General features: G+C 38.4%; 1 protein-coding gene, 1 long non-coding RNA gene and 1 pseudogene across 2 annotated transcripts in view; 2 read left to right on the top strand and 1 right to left on the bottom strand.

Moving 5' to 3' along the window:
* The window catches only part of LOC147627251 (uncharacterized), a 97,500-nt gene that overhangs the window by 3,089 nt on the left and 72,527 nt on the right, over nt 1-21,884 (bottom strand). The window lies entirely within an intron of this gene.
* Nucleotides 1,595-16,206, top strand: LOC147627254 (uncharacterized; annotated as a pseudogene).
* Nucleotides 19,784-21,884, top strand: part of LOC147627253 (uncharacterized) — a 41,012-nt gene continuing 38,911 nt past the window's right edge. The window contains exons 1-2 of the mRNA XM_086816065.1: nt 19,784-21,065; nt 21,694-21,815. Coding sequence (XP_086672191.1) covers nt 19,787-21,065; nt 21,694-21,815 — 1,401 coding nt within the window. The 5' untranslated portion in view covers nt 19,784-19,786. The remainder of the gene's footprint in view (nt 21,066-21,693; nt 21,816-21,884) is intronic.

Raw genomic sequence — 21,884 nt, 5'->3', positions numbered from 1 at the left:
TAGCAACAACTCCTCTATTGTTATTGGCCAAGGTTTCTCTACTCCAAAGCAAACTTATACCTAGAAATCTACGTGGAGCAAAAGGTGTCGCTAGAAAGCTTCCTGTTACACTTTCTTCAGTTAATACCAAATGTAGTTGTTCATTAAAAGAAGCTACCACCAAAAGACCAATGAAGAGGACCTCAGGATCCTTTACCATTGAATCTACTTCTTCTAAGCAACGGGCATTGACAAAACTAAGTGCCGCAAGCGGGTGTTACAAAGGGCTTCATCAACTCTTAGAAAGAAGCGTATCATTGATTTGTTACAAGAAGTCCAAGCTACTTGCAGTCGAGCTGCAGTAAAGCATACAACTTCTGTTGATACTATTGCGGAATTGATTTGTTCAATGGAAATGGAAGGTGGATGCCTTTCAAGGGTGCAAAATGATCTAGCACACTTGCAGGATCAGATTTCTTCCATTCAAAGAACACAAGATAAAATCTTAGGCATTCTTGAAAATCTTCAGAACTCTCAAAAAGATCACATAACTGTCTTGCATAATATTGTTCCTGATGTTAGAAGTGCAACAAATAAACTTAGTGCCGTAGCTAAAGTCCAAAGCTCTAGCATTGGTCAAGTTAGAGCAACAACAAATAGATTGAATGCAGTTATTAAATGTCATTTGGCAAAGCCAAAATGACATAATGGAGATAAGTAAACTCCATTGACATTATGTATTGGATTTTAAATCTTTTTTGGATATTTGTTAGTTTAATTTACAATGTTCTGTTATTGAATACTTATGTAATGTTATTTGATCTTTAATTTTAAAATGTATTTTTTTATTTTGTAGCGCAATGGTATCTCGTCCACTTATTTTATCACCTGGTCATGCAAAATGGGCTAGACTATGTGATGCAACAAGGGAAACTAGGCGAGAGGTTGCTAGAAATCGAGTTAGGCATCCTTTACAGGAGATTGGAAATTGTATACAAATGGGAGAAACAATAAATTCTTCAATTAACAGAAACAATTTTGCAAATCAAAATGTCATAGGTGTGGATGAAAATAGAAGCCACCAGAGCAATCCTCCTCCCCAACTTTAGCAGATCCTATGCATATCGATGTTGAATTTAATGATGTGTCTATCAATGCTGAATGCTTTGCAAGAAATTTATTTTGTAGTGCAATGGTATCTGGTCCACGGATTTTATCACCTGGTCATGCAAAACGAGCTAGACTGTGTGATGCAACAAGGAAAACTAGATGAGAGGTTGCTAGAAATCGAGTTAGGCGTTCTTTACAGGAGATTGAAAATAGGAGCCACCAGATACCATTTAATGATGTGGGAGAAACAATAAATTCTTCAATTAACAGAAACAATTTTGCAAATCAAAATGTCATAGGTGTGGATGAAAATAGAAGCCACCAGAGCAATGCTCCACCAACTTTGGAAGATTCTATGCATATCGATGTTGAATTTAATGATGTGTCTATCAATGCTGAATGCTTTGCAAGAAATTTAGCTACTGTACGCAAGGGAGATTATAAAAAGGTAGAGAAAGGCTGTGCAAGCATTTGCTATACATATCCGGAGCAAAATGTAACTTTCATGACCTCCATGTTGCCTCTTTGGAAAATGTATAGTACATGAATTAAGTGGACTTGACTACGTGTGTTTAAAATGTAACTTTCATGACCTCCATGTTGCCTCTTTACTTTGGAAAATGTATAGTACATGAATTAAGTGGACTACGTGTGTTTAAAATGTCAAGCTTTGTGCTTTAAGGAAGAAGGTAGACGTATTCTCGAGAGTTTACAGGAAAGTATTATTGTTTAAATGGAAGTATAGGCTTGCCACATTTAATGGACCCACCTGAGGAATTAAGAGAGTTGATGCAAGGTACACAACACCCAAAAGTAAGGACTTCCTAAAAAGTATACGTGCATATAATAGTGCTTTGGCATGTGCATCTTTGGGAGCACACATAGATGAAAGACTTTTAAAGGGAAGGGGTGTGTATACGTTTAAAGCACATGGTCAAATCTATCATAATATTGGACCTTTGATGTGCCTACTGAGAGATCTGACAACATCCCTCGGTTTGCTCAATTGTATTTCTATGATACAGAACATGAACTTCAAAATAGATTACACCATGTGCACTCTAAAAATGCTACAAGATATGATGCATCATTGGTTGTAATCCATATGCTAAAGCATTTCGTTCTGCTGCAATGATGATGATGCGTACCTACTGAGAGATCTGACAACATCCCTCGGTTTGCTCAATTGTATTTCTATGATACAGAACATGAACTTCAAAATAGATTACACCATGTACCAGCTATAAAAGAGTGCACTCTAAAAATGCTACAAGATATGATGCATCATTGGTTGTAATCCATATGCTAAAGCATTTCGTTCTGCTGCAATGATGATGCGTACCTCAAATAGTTCCAACATCTCCATGGTCATTCCAGAATGTCGATTAGGAAATTGGCAATATCAAGCACCACGTGCTATAGAAGTTGCAGCCATAATGCCTGGACGAGGAGATGAAATAACCGTGGGTCATCGTGATATTTTGATAAATCTCTGTGAACGGAGGATTAAAAAGAATCTCAAATTTGCATAGATCTTATATGTCATTGATGTATGTGCTTTTGTTTCCAATGGGAGAAGATGGATGGAGCTCTTTTTCAAATATTAGTCAGAAAGACTATTATTCTTATAGGCTTCAAGTAAGAGAGGACACTACACAATGTCTTTTACGAGGAAGTAGACTTCTCCCAACAACTCATTGTAGACGCATATAGTTCCATGGAAGAATCTAGATTGGTATGGCTGCGAAATAATCAAAAGATTCTTTGAGTTGAGATGTATAAAGGATTAGTTGACATGGTTAATGCAAGAGATGGTACAAAATGTCTTGCTGGTAACTGCATTGGAAGAAGGGTTGTGTTACCATCTTCTTTTGTTGGTGGGCCAAGATACATGCATCAACTATATCAAGACTCCATGGCTATTGTTAGAAAGAGAGGAAAGCCTGATTTGTTTATAACATTCACTTGCAATCCACGTTGGAAAGAGATACAAGATGCATTGTTGTCAAGACAAACTGCTTCGGATCGTCTAGATTTGGTGAGCAGAGCCTTCTATCAAAAGTTCAAGGATTTGATGAATTTATTGATCAAACAGGCATTCTTTGGAGATGTTGTTGGCCATGTATGTGTAATTGAGTTTCAAAAGAGAGGTCTTCCACATGCTCATATATTATTGATTCTTGCAAATAGGCATAAACCTCATGAACTGTCTGACCATGACAAGTTAGTTTGTGCCGAGTTTCTTGATATACAAATCTTCCCTGAGTTGTATGAAGTCATTAGTCGATGTAATGTGCATGGTCCGTGCGGACGTTTGAAGCCTAACTCTCCATGTATGCTTGAAGGTAAGTGTAGAGCTAAATATCCATGACCCTTTTGTGCATCAACCACCCTTGATGAAAATAAAAATTTATCCTACGTACAGAAGGAGAGATGATGGAAGACATATCATGGTTGGTGATATTAAGCAAGATAATAGATGGATTGTTCCGTATAATCCATTTTTATCAATGAGATACAAGGCTCACATCAACGTAGAAATTTGCTCCACAATCAGTGTTGTCAAGTATTTATATAAATACATCTATAAAGGACATGATCGAGCAACTATTGTCATGCAAGATGGAGATGGAATAATTGATGAGATCAAAACCTATCTTGATGCACGCTACGTATCTCCATAAGAAGCTATATGGAGAATTTTTGGTTTTAAATTGCATGATGAAAAACCAAATGTTCAACGATTACAGATCCACCTCCTTGGACAAACCACAGTGACCTTTCAAGATTGTGACGATTTGTAAAGTGTTGTTGAACAATGAGAATAACAGAAAGACTACACTTACAGAATGGTTTGTTGCCAATCAAACGTACAATGATTCGGATGATCTTTTGTACATCGATTTTCCAGATAGATATGTCTGGATAAAAGGCTCCAATAGTTGGAGAAAACGTAAAAAGGATATTTCCATTGGTCGTATGTACAATGTTGTACCTTCTGCAGGAGATTTGTATTTTTTAAGAATGCTTCTTACTGTTTGTAAGGGTTGCAAGTCATTTGAGGAACTTCGTACTGTTGATGGCTATACCTATGCAACTTTTAAAGATGCTTACAATGCTAGGGGGATGTTGCAAAATGATGAAGATGATGGGGCATCCTTCTTGCAAACTGGAGCTCAATTGCGTGAGCTCTTTGCTATCTTATTGGTTTATTGTATGCCAACATCTCTTGAGTTATTATGGGACAAGTTTTTGGTAGAACTTTCAGAAGACTACTTTTATGCATTGCGGAGTTGTGGATATGATGTAAGCGTTTGTGGTGACATAGCAAAGGAACAAGCATTGGAAGACTTGGATGGTCTTTTGAGAGAACATGGAAAGAATTTATGTCACTTTCCTAGTATGCCTCAGATAGATTTGTCACAATCTCACTTGCTTGAGAATACTCTTCTTGCCGAAGAAACAATGTTTAATGTAGATGAACAAATGCGTGCTGCATCACAAATGGAAAGGGAATTAAATGAAGGCCAACACATAGCTTATAACAAAGTGCTATTGAAAGAAGTGAGGGAGCTGTATTCTTCTTGGATGGACCAGGTGGATCTGGAAAGACCTTTATATATAATGCACTGCTCTCCAAACTTCGTGGTCAACAGAAAATTTCTATTGCATGTGCTTCTTCAGGCATTGCTGCATTACTTCTTAGCAATGGTAGAACTGCTCACTCGTGGCTCAAAATACCCATTGATATCCACAGTGAGTCAACATGTAACATAAAGGTTAATAGTGTTCATGCTGAGCTACTAAGGCGGGCATCTCTCATTGTTTGGGATGAAGCTCCGATGGTTCATAGGAATGCTTTTGAGGCCTTAGATAGGTCACTCAAAGATATTATGCAGATAGACCATTTGTTTGGAGGTGAAATAATACTTCTTGGTGGTGATTTTAGACAGGTTTTACCGGTTGTCCTTAAGGGACGTCGTGAGGACATAGTGAATGCTTCATTGTCTATTCATACATTTGGAGTCATGTTGAGATTTTGCAGCTTACAGAAAACATGTGCTTTGGCACACTGTGCATCCATTGAAAGTGAGAGTCTTTGCTAAATGGGTACTTGATATTGGAAATGGAGATTTGCAAAAGCAGATAATAGAAATGATGATATTGTATTGCCTTTAAGTATGCTTCTAGAGGAGAACTGCGTTCAAACTCTCATCGATTATGTATATGTAGAAATCCCTCGCATAGAAAACTTTGCATCTTTCTTTAAGGAGCGTGGCATACTTGCACCAAGAAACAAGGATGTTGATGTTATAAATAGTCTTGCTTTGTGCAAACTAGATGGAGCATCCAAAGAGTATCTAAGTGCAGACTCAGTTTGTTCGTCTGACGACGATCAAAGTCACCACTTATACACCCTTGAGTTTTTGAATAGCTTAGATCTTGGTGGTGGTTTTCCACCACATGTACTTTGCTTAAAAATAAGTTGTCCAATCATGCTACTTCGTAATCTAGATCCAAGGCATGGTCTATGCAATGGAACAAGGCTCATATGCAAAGAGCTGCATGATAGGGTGATTGATGCAGAAATAATCACTGGTAAAAATTCTGGAGATCGAGTGCTCATTCCAAGAATTGATTTTATTTCTTCGAGCACTTTGGGACTACCATTTGAGATGAAACGAAGGCAATTCCTTGTAAAGCTAGCATTTGGAATGACAATCAATAAAGCACAAGGACAAACTCTTGGAATTCTAGGTTTGTATCTGCAATCTCCTGTGTTTAGCCACCATGGATAATTATACGTGGCAATGTCACGTGTCAAATCTTTTGGAGCTATTAAAGTCGTGGTTGATAACCAAAAAATATAGCAACAACATGGCATTGCAACAATCTGTGTTGTGACTCCCAACATTGTGTATAGGGAAGTGCTACAGATGGCAAAAGCAAAAGGTTAAATGATATATTAGCATCTCTGATCATTCATGAATAAAAGAGTCTATTGGTACAGTCATTGTCTTTTTTTATTGATGTGGTGGTATTTTTGGTTTTCTCTTTTCAAGTGATTAATAGAAAATTTTCTCAAACTCTCTCTTTCTCTCTCAAACCCTACCCAACTTCTTAAGGTTGGTGGTTGTGGTATTGATATCAAAGGGAGTTTGGTGTAGTGGCTAGAGTGTGTGTTGTGTAGTGAGGGTGTGTGAGTTCAAACCCTACCCAACTTCTTAAGGGTATGGCTAAAAAAATTTACTAAAGGTGATCAATGTACATTCATAAGTGCTATATGTTAACGCTGATCTCGAGTGTGTAATAGGGTGTTACAATGTTGAGATGTCCATGACTTTGCTAGGATGTGTAATACATGCTCAAAGCTACTATGTGCATGTCTAGATGTACATAGAGATGCTACAATACTTAACATCCAAATAATTGTAGAAGTGTACGCACCAATAATTCAAGCATTGGCAATTCTTAATGGCCTTTTTGTTGTAAATGTTGGTCTTTCTACCCTAAACGTTTTCAAACAAGGTACAATGAAAATTGATTTTCATGTAAAGGGCTTAGGTTTTAAAAAATTATCAGGTATTAATTTGTACAATTTATGAGTCAACATAATCGATATAGCATACCATAGAATGCTAAAGTTTTCTCATTATTAAGGAAGACCTTCGATTTTAAGCCAATTAGGTGGATAGTCCTTATATGTAGCTATAATTTCACTCCGTAATGCATTCCAGAAGAGTTTGGAAACTATTCTTATCTACAATCTATGTTGTTACCTTCAAATGCTCTCTCTTGGGGATAATTCCAGCTTAGATAGGTCACCTCCAGGAGCTACAGGTTCTAGGGGACAACATATCATATAAACTAGCCAACTGTCCTTAGCCATGTTCACCAAATGTGAGCAACATATAGAAAGCCAAAGGCTTTACAAGTAGTAGAAAGCTTTTCATATTGTGCTTTTTACCAAGAATCTCTTATCTTTGTAGCTCTTTTGATCTATAAAGGAAAGAGTCCCATGATGTTTGTGCCATATGAAGCGGCCCAAAAAAAAGTGGAACAGACCGGCCGGTAGGCCGGTCTGTAACAATAGTAGCTATAAAAAAGAGAAAGAAGCTGCACATGCTTCTCGAGCCTAGAGAGAAGGCAAGGATAATGAAACATTTGACACATCAAGACATGTATGTGTTAGAATATGTGCTTGATGTACCAAACTAAAGTTACAAAATGGGATGGCCTTCAAAATTTGTATTTTGATAGAATGGATGATGACATTGTAGTTTTAGAATTGAAGACTTCAAATGCAATATCATATGGTAACCTAATTAGCTTAGAAGGTTAATGTGACAAATATTTACTTGAATAAAGCTCTTCTCTTCTTGGATATAATGGTCTTTCTACTTACGTGAAATTTTAACGAGTATTTGAAAGGCACATGATTAAAACTATATACTTGTTTTAGATTAACTAAATATACTTGTTTTGGATCCACCTTAAGAATCAACATTGTACTAGCACACTCATTGAAGTTGGCTATAGCCCAAATTTTGATATGTTAGATGCATGTCATTGAATAAAGAAATAATCATTTGCAACCAATGATGTATATATAAAGTATATGTGTGCACGTGTTTACGCAAAATCTAGAATTAAAGAAACTTAATAATAACATATAAGAATGCTTTCAAATATATATAAATTCTAACTAATCAAAATCAATAAGTTATATATATGGAAGCGTAATTATTGTACATTAATAATCACGAGAGTAGATCTTTACGTGTACTGCAAAGAAAATCTAGCTAATGCATATCTACAAGCCTCATGGTTATATTAAATATCTAAAGAGCACAAACAATGTTTTATTTTCCATTTTCACCTTATAAAATCTATAGACTTTGTATGATGGTTGATGAGGGCAAGAAGTTTTAGGTATTTAAGATCCCCTTGTTGGAGATTTTCTTAAGTCTCTTTGACCTAGAAGAGAGAGAGAGAGAGAGAGAGAGAGAGAGAGAGAGAGATCTTAGGAATAATCCTAAGAGACCACATTGGTCCATCCAAATGGTGTGGATTTGAACACACAACGGGTTGAATACCAACTAGATGAGCTGAATAATCCACCACACTGAGAGAGAGAGAGAGAGAGAGAGAGAGAGAGAGCACCTTGTGTGGGTAAGAAAAAGAAAAACACAGAAGTTGAACATTGGAGAGATGAATTTTTGTTTTAGTTCTTGTTACACTGTTTTAATACTCATTTTAGTTCGTACTACCCTCTCACATAAACACAACAAAACAACTATAGCTCTTATAGTCGAAAAAGCTTCTTCCACCAATCATAAGTAGGTAAAGTCGTTTGCAATAGCCATAAACATAGAGTAAAGCATGTTTTATGATAATTTCTTCTAATGATCGATTCACAAAAACGACTCGAACACTTAAACAACATAAGTTTTTGGAGAAAATTGATGGATAAGTGGGGTAGAGTTAATGCGCACTTGAAGCTTGGCATGAATTGATAAGTGGGATAGTAGGGTTAAGATGTTGGTTACACTGAGTATAAATGGTCACATTGGTGAGTCACTAGAACTTCTAGATAAATTTCATTGTCCTTTGACAGTTTTTGCCCCAAATAGTATTCAACATCACGGGTGTGTGTGGCAAAGGCATTGTATACCTATAGTGAGGTGCCATGGGGGCACAAAACGGCACGTGATCCTCTCCATGTGAATTGAGGGGAACAATGACCGTTGAGTACCGTCGAGATTAGGGAAGCCCTAGTGGTCCTAGTAGTGTGAGGTTCCCCCTAGAGAAGGCCTAGCTTAGGGATACTTATGATTATGTACATTAATGATGTTCTTGTAATCCAAGAAGTGCTTAGAGAAAGAATGTGGCAAATGTGTTTTGTGAATTTGTTATATATGAGAGATAGGACTGAAAATGTAGTTTGTGTATACAGGAAGCGATGACATATGAGGGATTAATTAGGGCAAGAAGGGTAATGAGAGAGCCGTCACAAAAAGAAGGAGAGCAGATGCTGGTAAGAAGCTCGCCATCGCCAACAACTGAAGAATACGGGTTGCTCCACGCAGACTATAGCCCCGTCAAAACCCACCCTCCCACTCACAACTAAATCCGAGCCTGCTTTTTGCTGCTTTCCTTTGAGGAAGTGTGCTTCAATAAAATAGAGAGAGAGAGAGAGAGAGAGAGAGAGAGAGAGAGAGAGAGAGAGAGCTCTCTTACGGCTCAGTAATCGTTATGATTTAACCCAGGGCTTAATAAACCAAAGTCTGCTTGATCTCCTTCGATTCTTCTAGTTTCTTATTTTTCATCGATTATTCGTCCGAGATTCTTTAAAAAAGTGTGGTATCTTTAAGATTCCAAAAGAATCTATTTACTTTTCAAATCCTAAGGATACCATGCTTTAATTCTCTCCCCTAACACTTCTCTCTCTACTTTTTTTCGATAGAGTCACTGCTCGACAAAAACCTTTTTCCCAACCCTTAAAAATAAAGGCTTTTGAAAATAGAACCGGTATTTTGTGCTAAATTTAGTGATTTTACCGGTAATATAAACTAAAATTAATGAATTTCAGCCCTTAAATGTAAGGGAATGGTCAATATGCAGTCGGTTTTTCTGAAGTCCAGTCGGTAAAATTACATGTAAATGTCGATTTTGTCGAGCATTGGATAGAGTGCGAGAGTACCTCGTTCGACGCTACTTTGTTCTTGAAAGTTCGAATTTACATGTTTTATGTGTAAATCTCACCTCCTGTCACCTACATCATTGTGCTCTCTTGATTGAGATTGTTTTTAGGATGTTAAAAGACTCTCTCTCTCTCTCTCTCTCTCTCTCTCTCTCTCTCTCTCTTCTTCGAGTGAAAAAATACTGTGTGAGAGTAACTAATTCCTCCCATGCAATTCTTGTGATGTCATTGTGGACCCTGCACTACTGTAATTAAAATTGATCATGGTTAGAGCATAGTCCCACATCATATTAAATCATATCTACAAAATTAATGGGTTTAATGCATAAACTCACAAAATCAATGCTCCACTACTTTCATACTTATGAATTGTGTCAAACCAATTACAAGAAAACTCATGAGGAGAAAACAACTTTCACACTAGAATATACACTCTCTTTTCCCACGGATCGAGCAAATTCTCCATTGCTCTTTTCTCCATAGCATCCTTCCACATCAACACCTTCTCTTGAAAGAGCAGTACACACACCTTGTCTCATCTACACACACAATATTCTTGTCTCCCCACACACAATATTCTCATTTCCTGATTTGCAAATTTTCTTGGAGTTCACACATATTTTAAGCACTTTAATTTGTAAATTTTCTTGGAGTGCACACATAAGGACTTTAATTTGGGTTAGAACTCCATAATTCTGCACATTCTAGCATTTAATACAACAACTAAAGTCAACCGATCTTACGTCCATAAACTTAACCCAAATGAGGTGCTTTGCACTTTCACGCAAGCATCACAAGCCAAACTTTCATTTTTAGAGGTAAGAAATTTTATTTAGAATACATTATCGTGATGAACATGCATGAAAAAATATCATCAACTTCATCTTATGCTAATCAACATAGCAAAACATATAGTAGATATTGACGGGCCTTGGGGTAGGTGAGCCTTTAGAACCACTTCAAGGATTCCAAGTTGTCGACGATCAAGAAGCACCGAGACTTCACTCCCAACTAAAACTATGAAATGGGCACCACCTAGTTAAGGCGTGGACAAGGACACCACTCAAAACCCCCAAGCCTTTAAACTTCAAAGTTGAAAAGAAAAAATGAAAATACCTCGATAAAACCCTTAATCAAACCAGCCACAATACCTGCACTCTTCCCTTTACCACCTTCCAAGGATCCCCAAACATTCTAACCTTGCACTAAGCAAAACACAATCATAATTTTGTATGGAATTGGCTAGTCAAAAGGCTCATGTCCTCCCGTGTCCTACTCCTCAAGATAAGGGCTTACTAGGTGCATGGATGTGCAGCATCTAAGGTGATGCTTGAAGAGGGTAATATAAACATTCCTTTGATAAGGGCTTACTAGGTGCATGGATGTAAGGCATCTAAGGTGATGCTTGAAGAGGGTAATACAAACATTCCTTTGTGAATGAAGAGCTAGTATGGGCACTTTTTTGTAGATGGTAAAGGCTTTCGATGGAGAATTTCCCATGTTTTGAATCCATGATGATGGGGTTGATTGCCTTCTAACATAGCCCTAAGGGTATCCATAGTCATTATGCTTATTCTAATATACGTTAGAGATCTATTGTGCCCCCCCTCCCCCCCCCACACAATTCATAGCCATTCCTATGCAAGGCATGTACTACTGTGAGACACGAAGTTGGGGTTTGGACTCCGGTCACTTCTTAGAATCAAAACACACTTGTATGAAACCTCACAGCCTCCTCACCTCCCTTTCTCTCCTTAGGTTAAGATAAAGATATACACATCAAAGGTGAGATCATAATTCATGGAAGGGAAGATGAAAGGCTCCGGAGAAGCAAGAATTTTTGCCAGTCTTGCAGCTCCAAACAAGAGGGCGATTCTTTGTTGGAAGAAAATCTTCCGACTCAGGATTATGTGAACGGAAACATACAGGGAATATTGGTAAGGTTCATCCGTTCGAATTGGGCGATTTGATCGGAACATATTAAAGCAAATGAATATAGCAATCACTTACAAGAGGATAAGACACATGGGGTTTGCCTTTTGATAAGAGATTAGGAGGAAATTAATCATAATTAAGAAGAAATAATGGCCAAAAGTCTATAAAAATAGAGATACACAAAGAGTTGCAGTTTTAAATCCATAAAGGCTGTACAAGAGAGGATTATATAGATGCGTAGAGCTTGAAGAGAGCTTCGCACCCATATAAAAACTTTCAAAAACGGACAACCGAGCGAAAAGTTATGAGCATTTTACTACAAGACTATAAAACTGCCAAAATTCGCCTAAAAATTAGCAACTTTGGGAGAAATTCTGATCATCAATGAAGTAAGGGATTAAGAAATTAGTTACATGAGTGGAAAGAGCATAGAAAGAGAATCCTAGCCATATGATCAATTTTAGAAATCAATACCCGAGTGATGAGTAATTACCGACGGTTAAAATTTGGATATTAGACCACAAAAACTGCACTTCCCTCTCTTTGCACGAAACCTCAATTTTCACATAGCCTCTTGCCTTTCATCTTCTTCATGATTCAAGCTAGAGGGTAAGGGTTAACATTGCTCAGCGGAAAATCGTAAAGATTTACCTATGGTCCCCAAAGTCTTTCCACATGCTCATTACCGCTAAAACCATTGGTACCTCCAAAGGAGGGCGGCAATAAGGCAAGGACTACCTTGAAAAGTCACAAGCCCACCAAGATAATAACTCCTTATCCCACTTATCATGAATCATCAAAGAGGTCCAAAATTGGGTTAAGCATGAGGAGCTAATGCTAAATGAGATATTCACATGTAAAGAGAGTGTTTGAATAAGGGTTTGAAAGATAAGAGAATGGCAATGACACAAAATGCTCAATTGAGGAGGCTCATTCCTTGATTTAAGGGAGAGGAGGGCTCCTTTTATAGATGGAGAATCACCCTCTCTTCCATTGTTACAAATTACAACATAAAAATCTTCAACCCTTCAGTGACATAAGGGTAGATGTCACCATCAATTGTCACCATCAATTGTCCTCTTAGGCTAAGTCTTCTATTGATTATTAAATTGAAAACTTTTTGACTTTGAGAGTGTGATGAGATAATAGCCAAGTCTAAGTGGCATGTAGGTCCACGGAGATCCCACTTACACATGGTGGAATTCTCCTCTTCCACATGTAGGCATTCTAGAAGAATCTTTCCCAATTATGCACCTACACACACTCCTCCACATGCCTTCCACACTCCCCAACTTGTAGCCTTATGGTGGTGAATACCATATTAATAATACAATTAAAATCCATGTGAGCATGAAGGCCCACTTTTATTTTCCACATCACTAGCCTATCTACCATACTAAAGTATTTATCAAGCATACTTGTGGCATTTACAATGTGTGCACCCTAAATCAAGTAAAACCATTATATTTGAAGATAGAATGCTGTTATCGGGGTAGCCGCCAAGCCGCCGCATCACCACGCCGTTATTCGATTGTGGGCGCCGCAATCTTCTTAGACAAGCTTCCACCTTATTACCATTGAGAAACCATCAAAATATGCACAAAATTGACAATGAAAGATATCAATTTTTCACGTCACATCTTTCCCCCCGAGCAGATCCTCCATGCTTGTCTAGGGGGTCTGTTGGCCATGGTGCTCGAGGGTAGAATATCTTTAGCCGGTACTCATTGGCACGTCCGGGAACCTCCTGGCCACTTGCATCCTCTAGAAGATAGGTGTTATTTTTAAACTTTTGCTTTATCCTAAAGGGGCCTTCCCAGCGTCGAAGAAGCTTCTTATCTAGCCGTTTCTCCATACGGCCATCATACCTCATGACTAAGCTTCCTTGCTTGAGTTCTGGCTTCTTCTTCTTTCTCGTGAGAGTGTCATGCCTTGCCTTGCGCCGTTGTTGTGCAGCCTCCAAATTTTGAAGTGCCTGAAGTCGCCTCTCATCCAAGATCTCCAGTTGTGCTAGGCGTTGGGCATGTGTTTCTTCTTCATTATTCAAGTGTGCAAAAGATGTGCGAAGGCTTGTGATTTTCAATTCTATTGGCAAAATAGCCTCCATTCCATAAACTAATTGAAAAGGTGTGAAACCAAGAGAGAGTTTGTGAGTTGTCGTATAGGCCCATAGGACCTCTGGCAAATGCACATCCCACTTTCTCTTCATAGTATCCACTAGCTTAGACAAAGATCCACAAAGTAGTCCATTAGTTTTTTCTACTAAACCATTACATTGGGGATAATAGGGAGTTGACATAGCATGCTTTATTTTTAATTTCTGCACCAAAGCTTCAATCAAGTCATTCCTGAAAGACCTCCCCCCATCCGTAAGGATTTCTAATGGACACCCAAATCGGGCACATATGTATTCCCTGAGAAAGGATGCCACAGCCCCACTGCTTTATTATTGACCATTGCCTTTGCTTCTGCCCACCTTGTTGCATAATCTGTGGCCACCAATATGTAATACTTCCCATGTGAGGAACGAGGAAGTGGGCCCACAAAATCTAATCCCCATCTTTCAAATGGACCATATGCTAGGATAGGGTTTAAGGGTCCAGGAAAACCAATTGCTTATGCCCATATGCCTGGCATACTTCACAGCTTCTGCACCACTCATAGACATCTTTGCTGAGTCGAGGCCAATAATACCCTGTGTTAAGGATCCTCCGAGTTGTGCTGGCTGAGGCAAAGTGACCTGAACATTCATGACATAGTTCCATAATCCTTTTAGATTCTTCCAGGCTCACTCCCGGGGGATTCAGAAGGGGAACCTTACGATATCACGTGAGTGTACACTAGGGGGTTTTTTTGCAGATGATGCATAAGCTTATACATTAGGGGTGGGGGCCCTTTTATGTTTTGGCTAATCTTAAATTTAAGTTAGGGGGGGGGGGGAGAGGGGGGGTACTAATCTTTACCCTAGCCGATGTAGAAATGACACACAAATACTCATTTGATAAGTCAGTCTCACTGGGTGTTCATGAACTAAGCCCAAAACTAACACTAGGTCTCCTTCATTGATGGTGATTCTTATTGTTAATTATGGTAATCAAAGAACTAATCGTGGCTAATTAAAGGGACTAATGTTTAGAGAAAATAAGAGAAAAGGCTATGGAAAAAGGTGTAAGAAATGTTCCATAGTAATGCATTCCTACAAAAAGCAAATTAAGCATAACATGGCCACATGAACACCACCACACCCACACCTATACCCTCTCACTCTTTCACTCTTTGATTTTGACCACAAGCTGGTTCTCCTAAGTTGTCCTTATTCTCTTTTGGCATTTGTAAATATTCACTCTATCTTTCTAGTACACTTTGCTTTGCACACTTTGCAAAATTGCCCAATCACCCAAAGACAAAGAGACTATCTATCAGAGGATTAAATAAAAAATGGAGTAATGGAAGGCTACATGGAGTCCCAATGTTGTAGATCCAAGAATATGGGTTTTAAGGGTGGTTCAAATCAAGGAACTTGAGATCCAACCTTGTGAGTCATGATATAAATAGTCTTTCATAATATAAAACAAATATATCATTAAATCATTCTCTCTTTAATATAGGTTTACTATTTTATTCTAGTGTCTATAGTAGTGTAATATACATGTGTCTTTTCAATATTGCGACTGTGTGACCGCTATTTGAATCGTGAATTTCTTAATAGAACCCTTCATTCAGAATTTGTGATAGGAAGGAAGTCATGTGACCGCTATGTGTAAGTCTTGGGACAATCTATGAGAGACGATGACCCTAGAACTATCAAAGCAAAGATGTGCATTGAAGGACACCATTACAAATGCCTTAATACACTATGGATCAGCGGTGGTGAACCTAATAACTAAGGAAACCATGATAGATTTGGGCTTGGAAAAGATGTTATAAAGTAATTAGGTTAGTTGGCTTGCCAACAAAAGTAGAAATTACTTGCCCTCCCAAGTATGTGTACACATGTGGCCTATCCCATGAGTGAGGGCTTTTCACACGGTTGACCATACTCACCCACGAATGTAACTTTAACCATATGTTTTCTTAACCATGGTGAAATGGAGCCAATTTTATCCCCAAAAATGGAGGGGGGAAATGGGGAAGAGCGGGAAAATGGGTTTCCTATCCTGCACATGACTTTCGCCCTATCTTATGCCCTGTACTTTTGCCTCTTCAACCTCCATTGCCCTGGCAGGTAGTACATCGTACCTTCCAGTTCGCCACCTCCCGTTACCTCGAATATCCCTACTGGTATTTCAGCGTTGGAGTTTGCAGATTACTCTACTATTTGGGCCTGGAAGTTAATGATGATTTTGCTGTAAATTGTTCCTCATTTCCTTTACTTTACAACAGGTTTTGCTGCTACTGCAAAATAATGCATTGAGAAGGCCTATGTTTCTACTTCAACTCACATGTTTTTGGTTGGAATTTGTTTACAGGTGCTGTAATTTGTTACTAGTTGCTAGAGTAGCTGTAAGCTTCGAAAGGAGATTGTTGGCTTGAAGCAGCTCTGATTCTTCCATACTTTGCTCCAGGTTTTATGTCCATTTCATCCTTCATTTTAAACATGTTAATGATGGTTTTGCTGTAATTTTTTCCTCATTTTCTTTACTTTACAACAGGTTTTGCTGTCCATTTGAGATTATCTTGTTGGGCACCTTTTTGTTATCTAGCCCTTTTATAGGAGTATGGAGAGGCATGATATTGTGATTGTGTTAGATGAGGGTGTGGCTGAAAATCATGTGTTGGGATATGTTCATCTTAAAACCGGTGGTACCTACAAGGACTTGAGAGAAGAGATCATCCTTGATAATCTCATCATAGATGAGTTTATATTTTTGGGAGGATCTAGGAAAATTCCAATAGGGGCCAAGCAAGAGGAGAGATGGATAGTTGATGCTGCAGAAGTAACCATCCAATTGAAAATGGAATATGATACACAAGGCAAACGCCAAAAAGTGGACTCAGTTGGAGATAGCAATAAAATGCAGCCAAAGTGTACAGTGTCTCCAGATTTATGTATGCATGATCTTGCTCAAGGGTGTGAAAGCTACAATATGGTGGATGATTCGACTACGTGTGGTAGTGTTTCTAAGAATCGATTGAAGAGTCACCTTGAAACACCATCTGAGGTCAAAAAATGGCAGAGGGAGATTAAGATAGCCAAAGAAAAGTTAAGAGCAAAAGGCCGACATGATAGATTTGAGCTCATGTCAAAGGACAAGGATGGTAAAGCATTGTTTCAGATTTGGTGTGAGGAGTGTGATTGCTCTTATGGTCAAGGGGGTCCTGACACTTTGTATAATTACACACACTCACACATCAACTCAGCATCCCATATGAGGATTATTGGGTTATGTGAGCAAGAGAGCCATAGAAAAGACAGCCTTGGTTCATTGGATGACATTATGGAATTAGGAAAAGAAAAAGTAAATGAAGCAATGTTGGAGGTTTCAACCTTTGCAAGTGAGAGTAATGTGGTGTTTCAACTAGTAACAGAGACTATTGGAGATTATAGCACTCTATCAAAAGTCTATATAAGCTGCATGCTAGATAACAAGTGGATACCACTATTTCCAAAGACAGGATCTCTACGACAATGCATGATTGAGCATATGAAATCCAAGCTACATATCACAAAGGCTAGTGGCATTGATTCTAGTAATCAAGTGAAGAGGGCTGGTGGTCGCCCATCCAAGGTGACAATTATAGATAAGAAGCAAAGAGATCTAAGTGGTTTTTTCAAGAAATGTTCCGCTAAAGGTAAAACTCACATGTTCTAGCTGTGTTTTCCATCAGTTTTGTATTTTCCAAGTGAACATTTTTTCTTATGCTCTATTGTAATGTTTTCTTATAGACAATGACACCTTGCAAACTGCTAATGCATCACGAAAGCCATCAGGTATTTCTCATATGCTTCTATTTTCAATCATTATTTTTGATTTTTTATAGAGATGTTAGGTGTAGCTAGTCATATGGCTTTTGGCTCTCTCTCCATTAGGCAAATTTTCAAGCTTCTATTTTCAATCACTATTTCTGTTTTTTTATAGAGATGTTAGGTGTAGCTAGTCATATGGCTTTTGGCTCTCTCTCCATCAAGTCTATTGGGAACTTAACAGATTCCTCCTTTGCTCATAGGGAGTAGCTTGCTTGCAACCTTGTGTTGGGGTTTTTGGCAAGGGTCATATAACTATGATGGGAATGTGGTTGACTTGAAGCCCTTTTTGGATGATAGTAAGGGAGGTGGCAAATGGCACAATGAGCCAGCAACTAAGGCAACAATTATGATGGGGACAACAGAGTTCATTGAAATTAATGGCACTTTCCGTCATAAGGATTGCAAGCGGATATGTTTGGAGGGAACATACTTTGATAATTTGCAATGTGGTGCATGTGCTACTATTCCTAAAGAACGAGACTTTCGCATGCGAGTGTATCGACAAATTCGATCTTCAGACACTCGTGGATCAAGAGACACAGGAGGTGGTAGACGGTTAGATTATTTGACTCATTTAGAGTTATTGAGAGTAGCAAAAACAAAGTCCACAATGGTTCGGGTATTGAAGAAGGAGATAGCATTCACAAGAACTGAAGTTGTTGCATTGAGCGTGAAGGTTAGAAGTCTTCGGGAGAGCACTATGGAAGCCATGGTGAGGAAAGATGTTAGAAAATTTTGTCAAGATATAATCAATGCTCATGAGCTAGGTCTGTTTGAGGGAAAGAAGGCATTGTGGAACTTCTTTGTTGACATTTCACAAAACATTTCAAGAGTAGGTCAAGGGAAGAGATATTCCAATACAACAAAGGAATTATTTGAGACTGTCAAGATATGGGGAGGGACAAGGTTGCATAATTTCTTATCACTTAACCTTGGAGGTCCACACATGTCCACCACAATGAGGTCCACAAGAAAAGCACTTTTCTTTCGAACTGGTTTACAAGAAGATATATTTCAACATGCAAGAGAAGTTTACACTTGTCACATGATGAAGAAAGGTATACCCTTGGGTAGTGTGCCAGTTCTTCTAGCTGAGGATGAAACAGTTGTGAAAAGAATGGTGAGATGGGTGGCACGTGATGATAATTTGGTTGGCTTTTGTGGTAAAAAGCTAGAACACACTTGCATTCCAGACTTTGTCGTGCAAGTTGGTGATGGTCAAGATGGATATCTTAGAGTTGTGGACGCTTTTCAACATAATGTGATTGCTCATTATGCAAGGGTATTGATAGTGAATCCTCTTCTTGAATTCTTGCCAAAGCTAGTTATATTGGTGCAATTGACATGTAATAGGTTTGATTCCATGTTTGTCAGAGAACAGTGGGAGAGCATTCAGCTTTCTTGGAACATTTTTCTAAGGGATGTGGTAGGTCCATTGATAGGACATGCTTCAGATGGGGATAGTAGGCGCAGAAAGTTGATGTTGCAAGATTACTCTTCTTGTCAAGGTCCCAGGTTGTGCATTCCTTGGAAGGGTTGGCCCTTTACAGCACACATCACATTTGATGGGAGTATCAGTGGTTTGCATGATCAAGACTATATCCATAATGGAAAGAAACTTATCAATCCTTTGGATAGTGCATCTAGGAGGTTGGTACTTGGTAGAGAGCTTGTGACTTTGAATCATGTAGCAATTGTATATCAATTATTCAAGGTTGATGAACATGGCTTGCAAGAAGGGGATATTGAGAGGAAGGATAGACAAAATTGGAGAGCTGCACAAAGGATTGCTGCAAAGAAAGTACAAAAGTGTTTGAAGTTATTACAAGAAGGCTATGGTGCTCACAAAGAGCGGACATTGGGCACACGTATGTACTTATCAATAGTAGCATCTTACATTGATATTTTCTTATCACCTACCTTAGACTTGTATGGTCGTGTGAAAGCTGCAGGAAAGGTGTCTTTCTTTTTCAGGTATGTAGAAGTTGCTACCATTGCTATTAGTGATATATGAATAAAGGATTTTGAACGTATTTCCAAGGTTTATGTGGCTAATACTCATGGTTCTTTCTATATGTAGGATTTGGCGCATGTGGATCACTAAGCATGATGCATACTCCCTAAAGCAAAACTTTATCAGTAGAGAAACATTCATTGACATTCAATTGTCATGTCACTTTGTGGTTCTCTTGATAAAGACCTTTAGGGAAAAGCATCCTCACTTGCACGTACCCCTTTCTTGCACGGGATCGGATGCATGTGAGAATTTTTTTAGCAAGGTGGGTGGAATGGTTCGGAATGAAAGATGCTATGATGGCTTTGATTTGCTGAGTAGTACCGGAGCACTTAATAGAATAGCAGAGTTTCAAGCAGGTTCAATTCTTAAATTTCCAGCAGCTCATTCTAAACAAGAAAATATATGGGCTACTTTGGAAAAGGAGAATGGCACTCCTTTGGCCAACCTGGGAGACTATGCTTGTGTGAGTAGTGACAACCATATGGTATCTGCATTGAAAGAGGGATTATTAGAAGCAAAGGCCATAAGTGAGACACTTGGTATGCACGATGAAACTTCTTGGAATGACTCATGGGAGGAGGGAGATCTCTTAGAACTCTTCAACCCTAATCTTGAATATGTGGATGAAGATGAATCATTGGATGATGTTCTACTTTTAGATGAAGATAATCACTTTGATAGTGGTGTTCGAGGTGATCTGGATGAGGAAATTACTAGTGAAAGTGAGCTTCGTCATGTGATTGATTGTCTAATTGATGAGGAGGAGAAGGTGGTTAGTGAAATATCGCCATTTGTTGAAGTGGATGGGAAAGCCATTTCTAAAAGCACACTTGTCAGCCAATTGAATGGAAATCCCACACTATCTAAAGATAGATTAACAAGGGTGAAAAGTGGAGTGTATTTTTCTTTGGAGAAGAAGGCAATGATTCATACAGGAACATGTCTTGGTATAGGATCTGATTGTGCAGTATTGTTTGAAAGCACATCAATAAATGCAAACAAAAAGACAAGAGGAAAAGGAAAAGCTGGGAATACTAGTAAGGGTGCTGTAAACGGCATGTGGTACCTTGGAAGGGTGGCAAGCATGAGGAGAAAGGTTGGAAATTGTCTAAAAGAGACAAGAGGCCCCTTTGATCTATTGGATAGGCCTTTGAATGTTCAAATTCATTTGTCATGGTATCAACAAGCAAAGGGAACTAGGACCTACACATATGACCTTGTTGACAACCAATGTGTGGATTTGGAATCTATAATAGCCTTGGCCAATCTCAACTATGATCGACAAACAAAGAAATACCATCTTGATGAGAATGACTACAAACTTTTCAATGAATATGTGCAAGGCAGAAAAGGTACATTTTCTATTTTTTAAATTTTTGTAAAGTTTATCCATTTTGAAGTTGTCCCTTCCCTTCCCTTCCCTCCTTCCTAGTCCATTTGCAGCCCTACTGCTCCAATCTCTGATGTAGATGAAGGGAACATATGTTTTTGTTAATGTGCTTTCAATCCTTCTTATCACATAGGGATCCTAGGTTTGCAGCATGTAACTTGACAGGGAGCTTATGTTTGTTTTGTAGGATAAATTTGTTGGCAAGCTATGTGGCATGATGCAGCATTTATGAGAAGATGCCCATAGATGTGTCAATGCTAAACTTATGGATTATAGACATGGATTGTTCGGGTGTTCCTCTTGTTTAATTTTTAGTTTTTCTAGTAAACATTCAAGATGCATTTTATGTTTTCTACTCTATCAAATTTTGGTTTAGATTCATGGATTGTTCAGGTGTTACTCTTGTGTAACTTCATATTTGCTGCTATTAAACATCCAAGATGCTTTTCAGCTTTTTCATTCTAGTGTTTGTTTTTTAAGGGAGAAGACACTTGTTTATGTTAGTGTGTAATCATTCTTATACTACAGCTTTCTAGCTTGTCCGCCCCAATAACAGTGAATGTAGTTGCTATCTACACTATTCTGAGCAGGTTTAGAGACTGTTGCCAATTATGGGAAAGGATTTGGAGCTGTTTACCTCTGTATTTGGCAATACAACATTCAAATTAGTTCATGTTTTGCAAGTACAGGTCTGCATTGGAAGTTCAGTGAGGTTTGTGCATTGTTTAACCAAGCATTGGCTAGTGGGTTAATGTGATTTTGTTGGTGCAATACCATTCAC

Source organism: Cibotium barometz, chromosome 21, assembly GCF_041138505.1.
Source record: "Cibotium barometz isolate CiBa-2024 chromosome 21, ASM4113850v1, whole genome shotgun sequence".
Lineage (NCBI taxonomy): Eukaryota > Viridiplantae > Streptophyta > Polypodiopsida > Cyatheales > Cibotiaceae > Cibotium > Cibotium barometz.
This window is presented reverse-complemented; position numbering and strand designations above follow the sequence as displayed.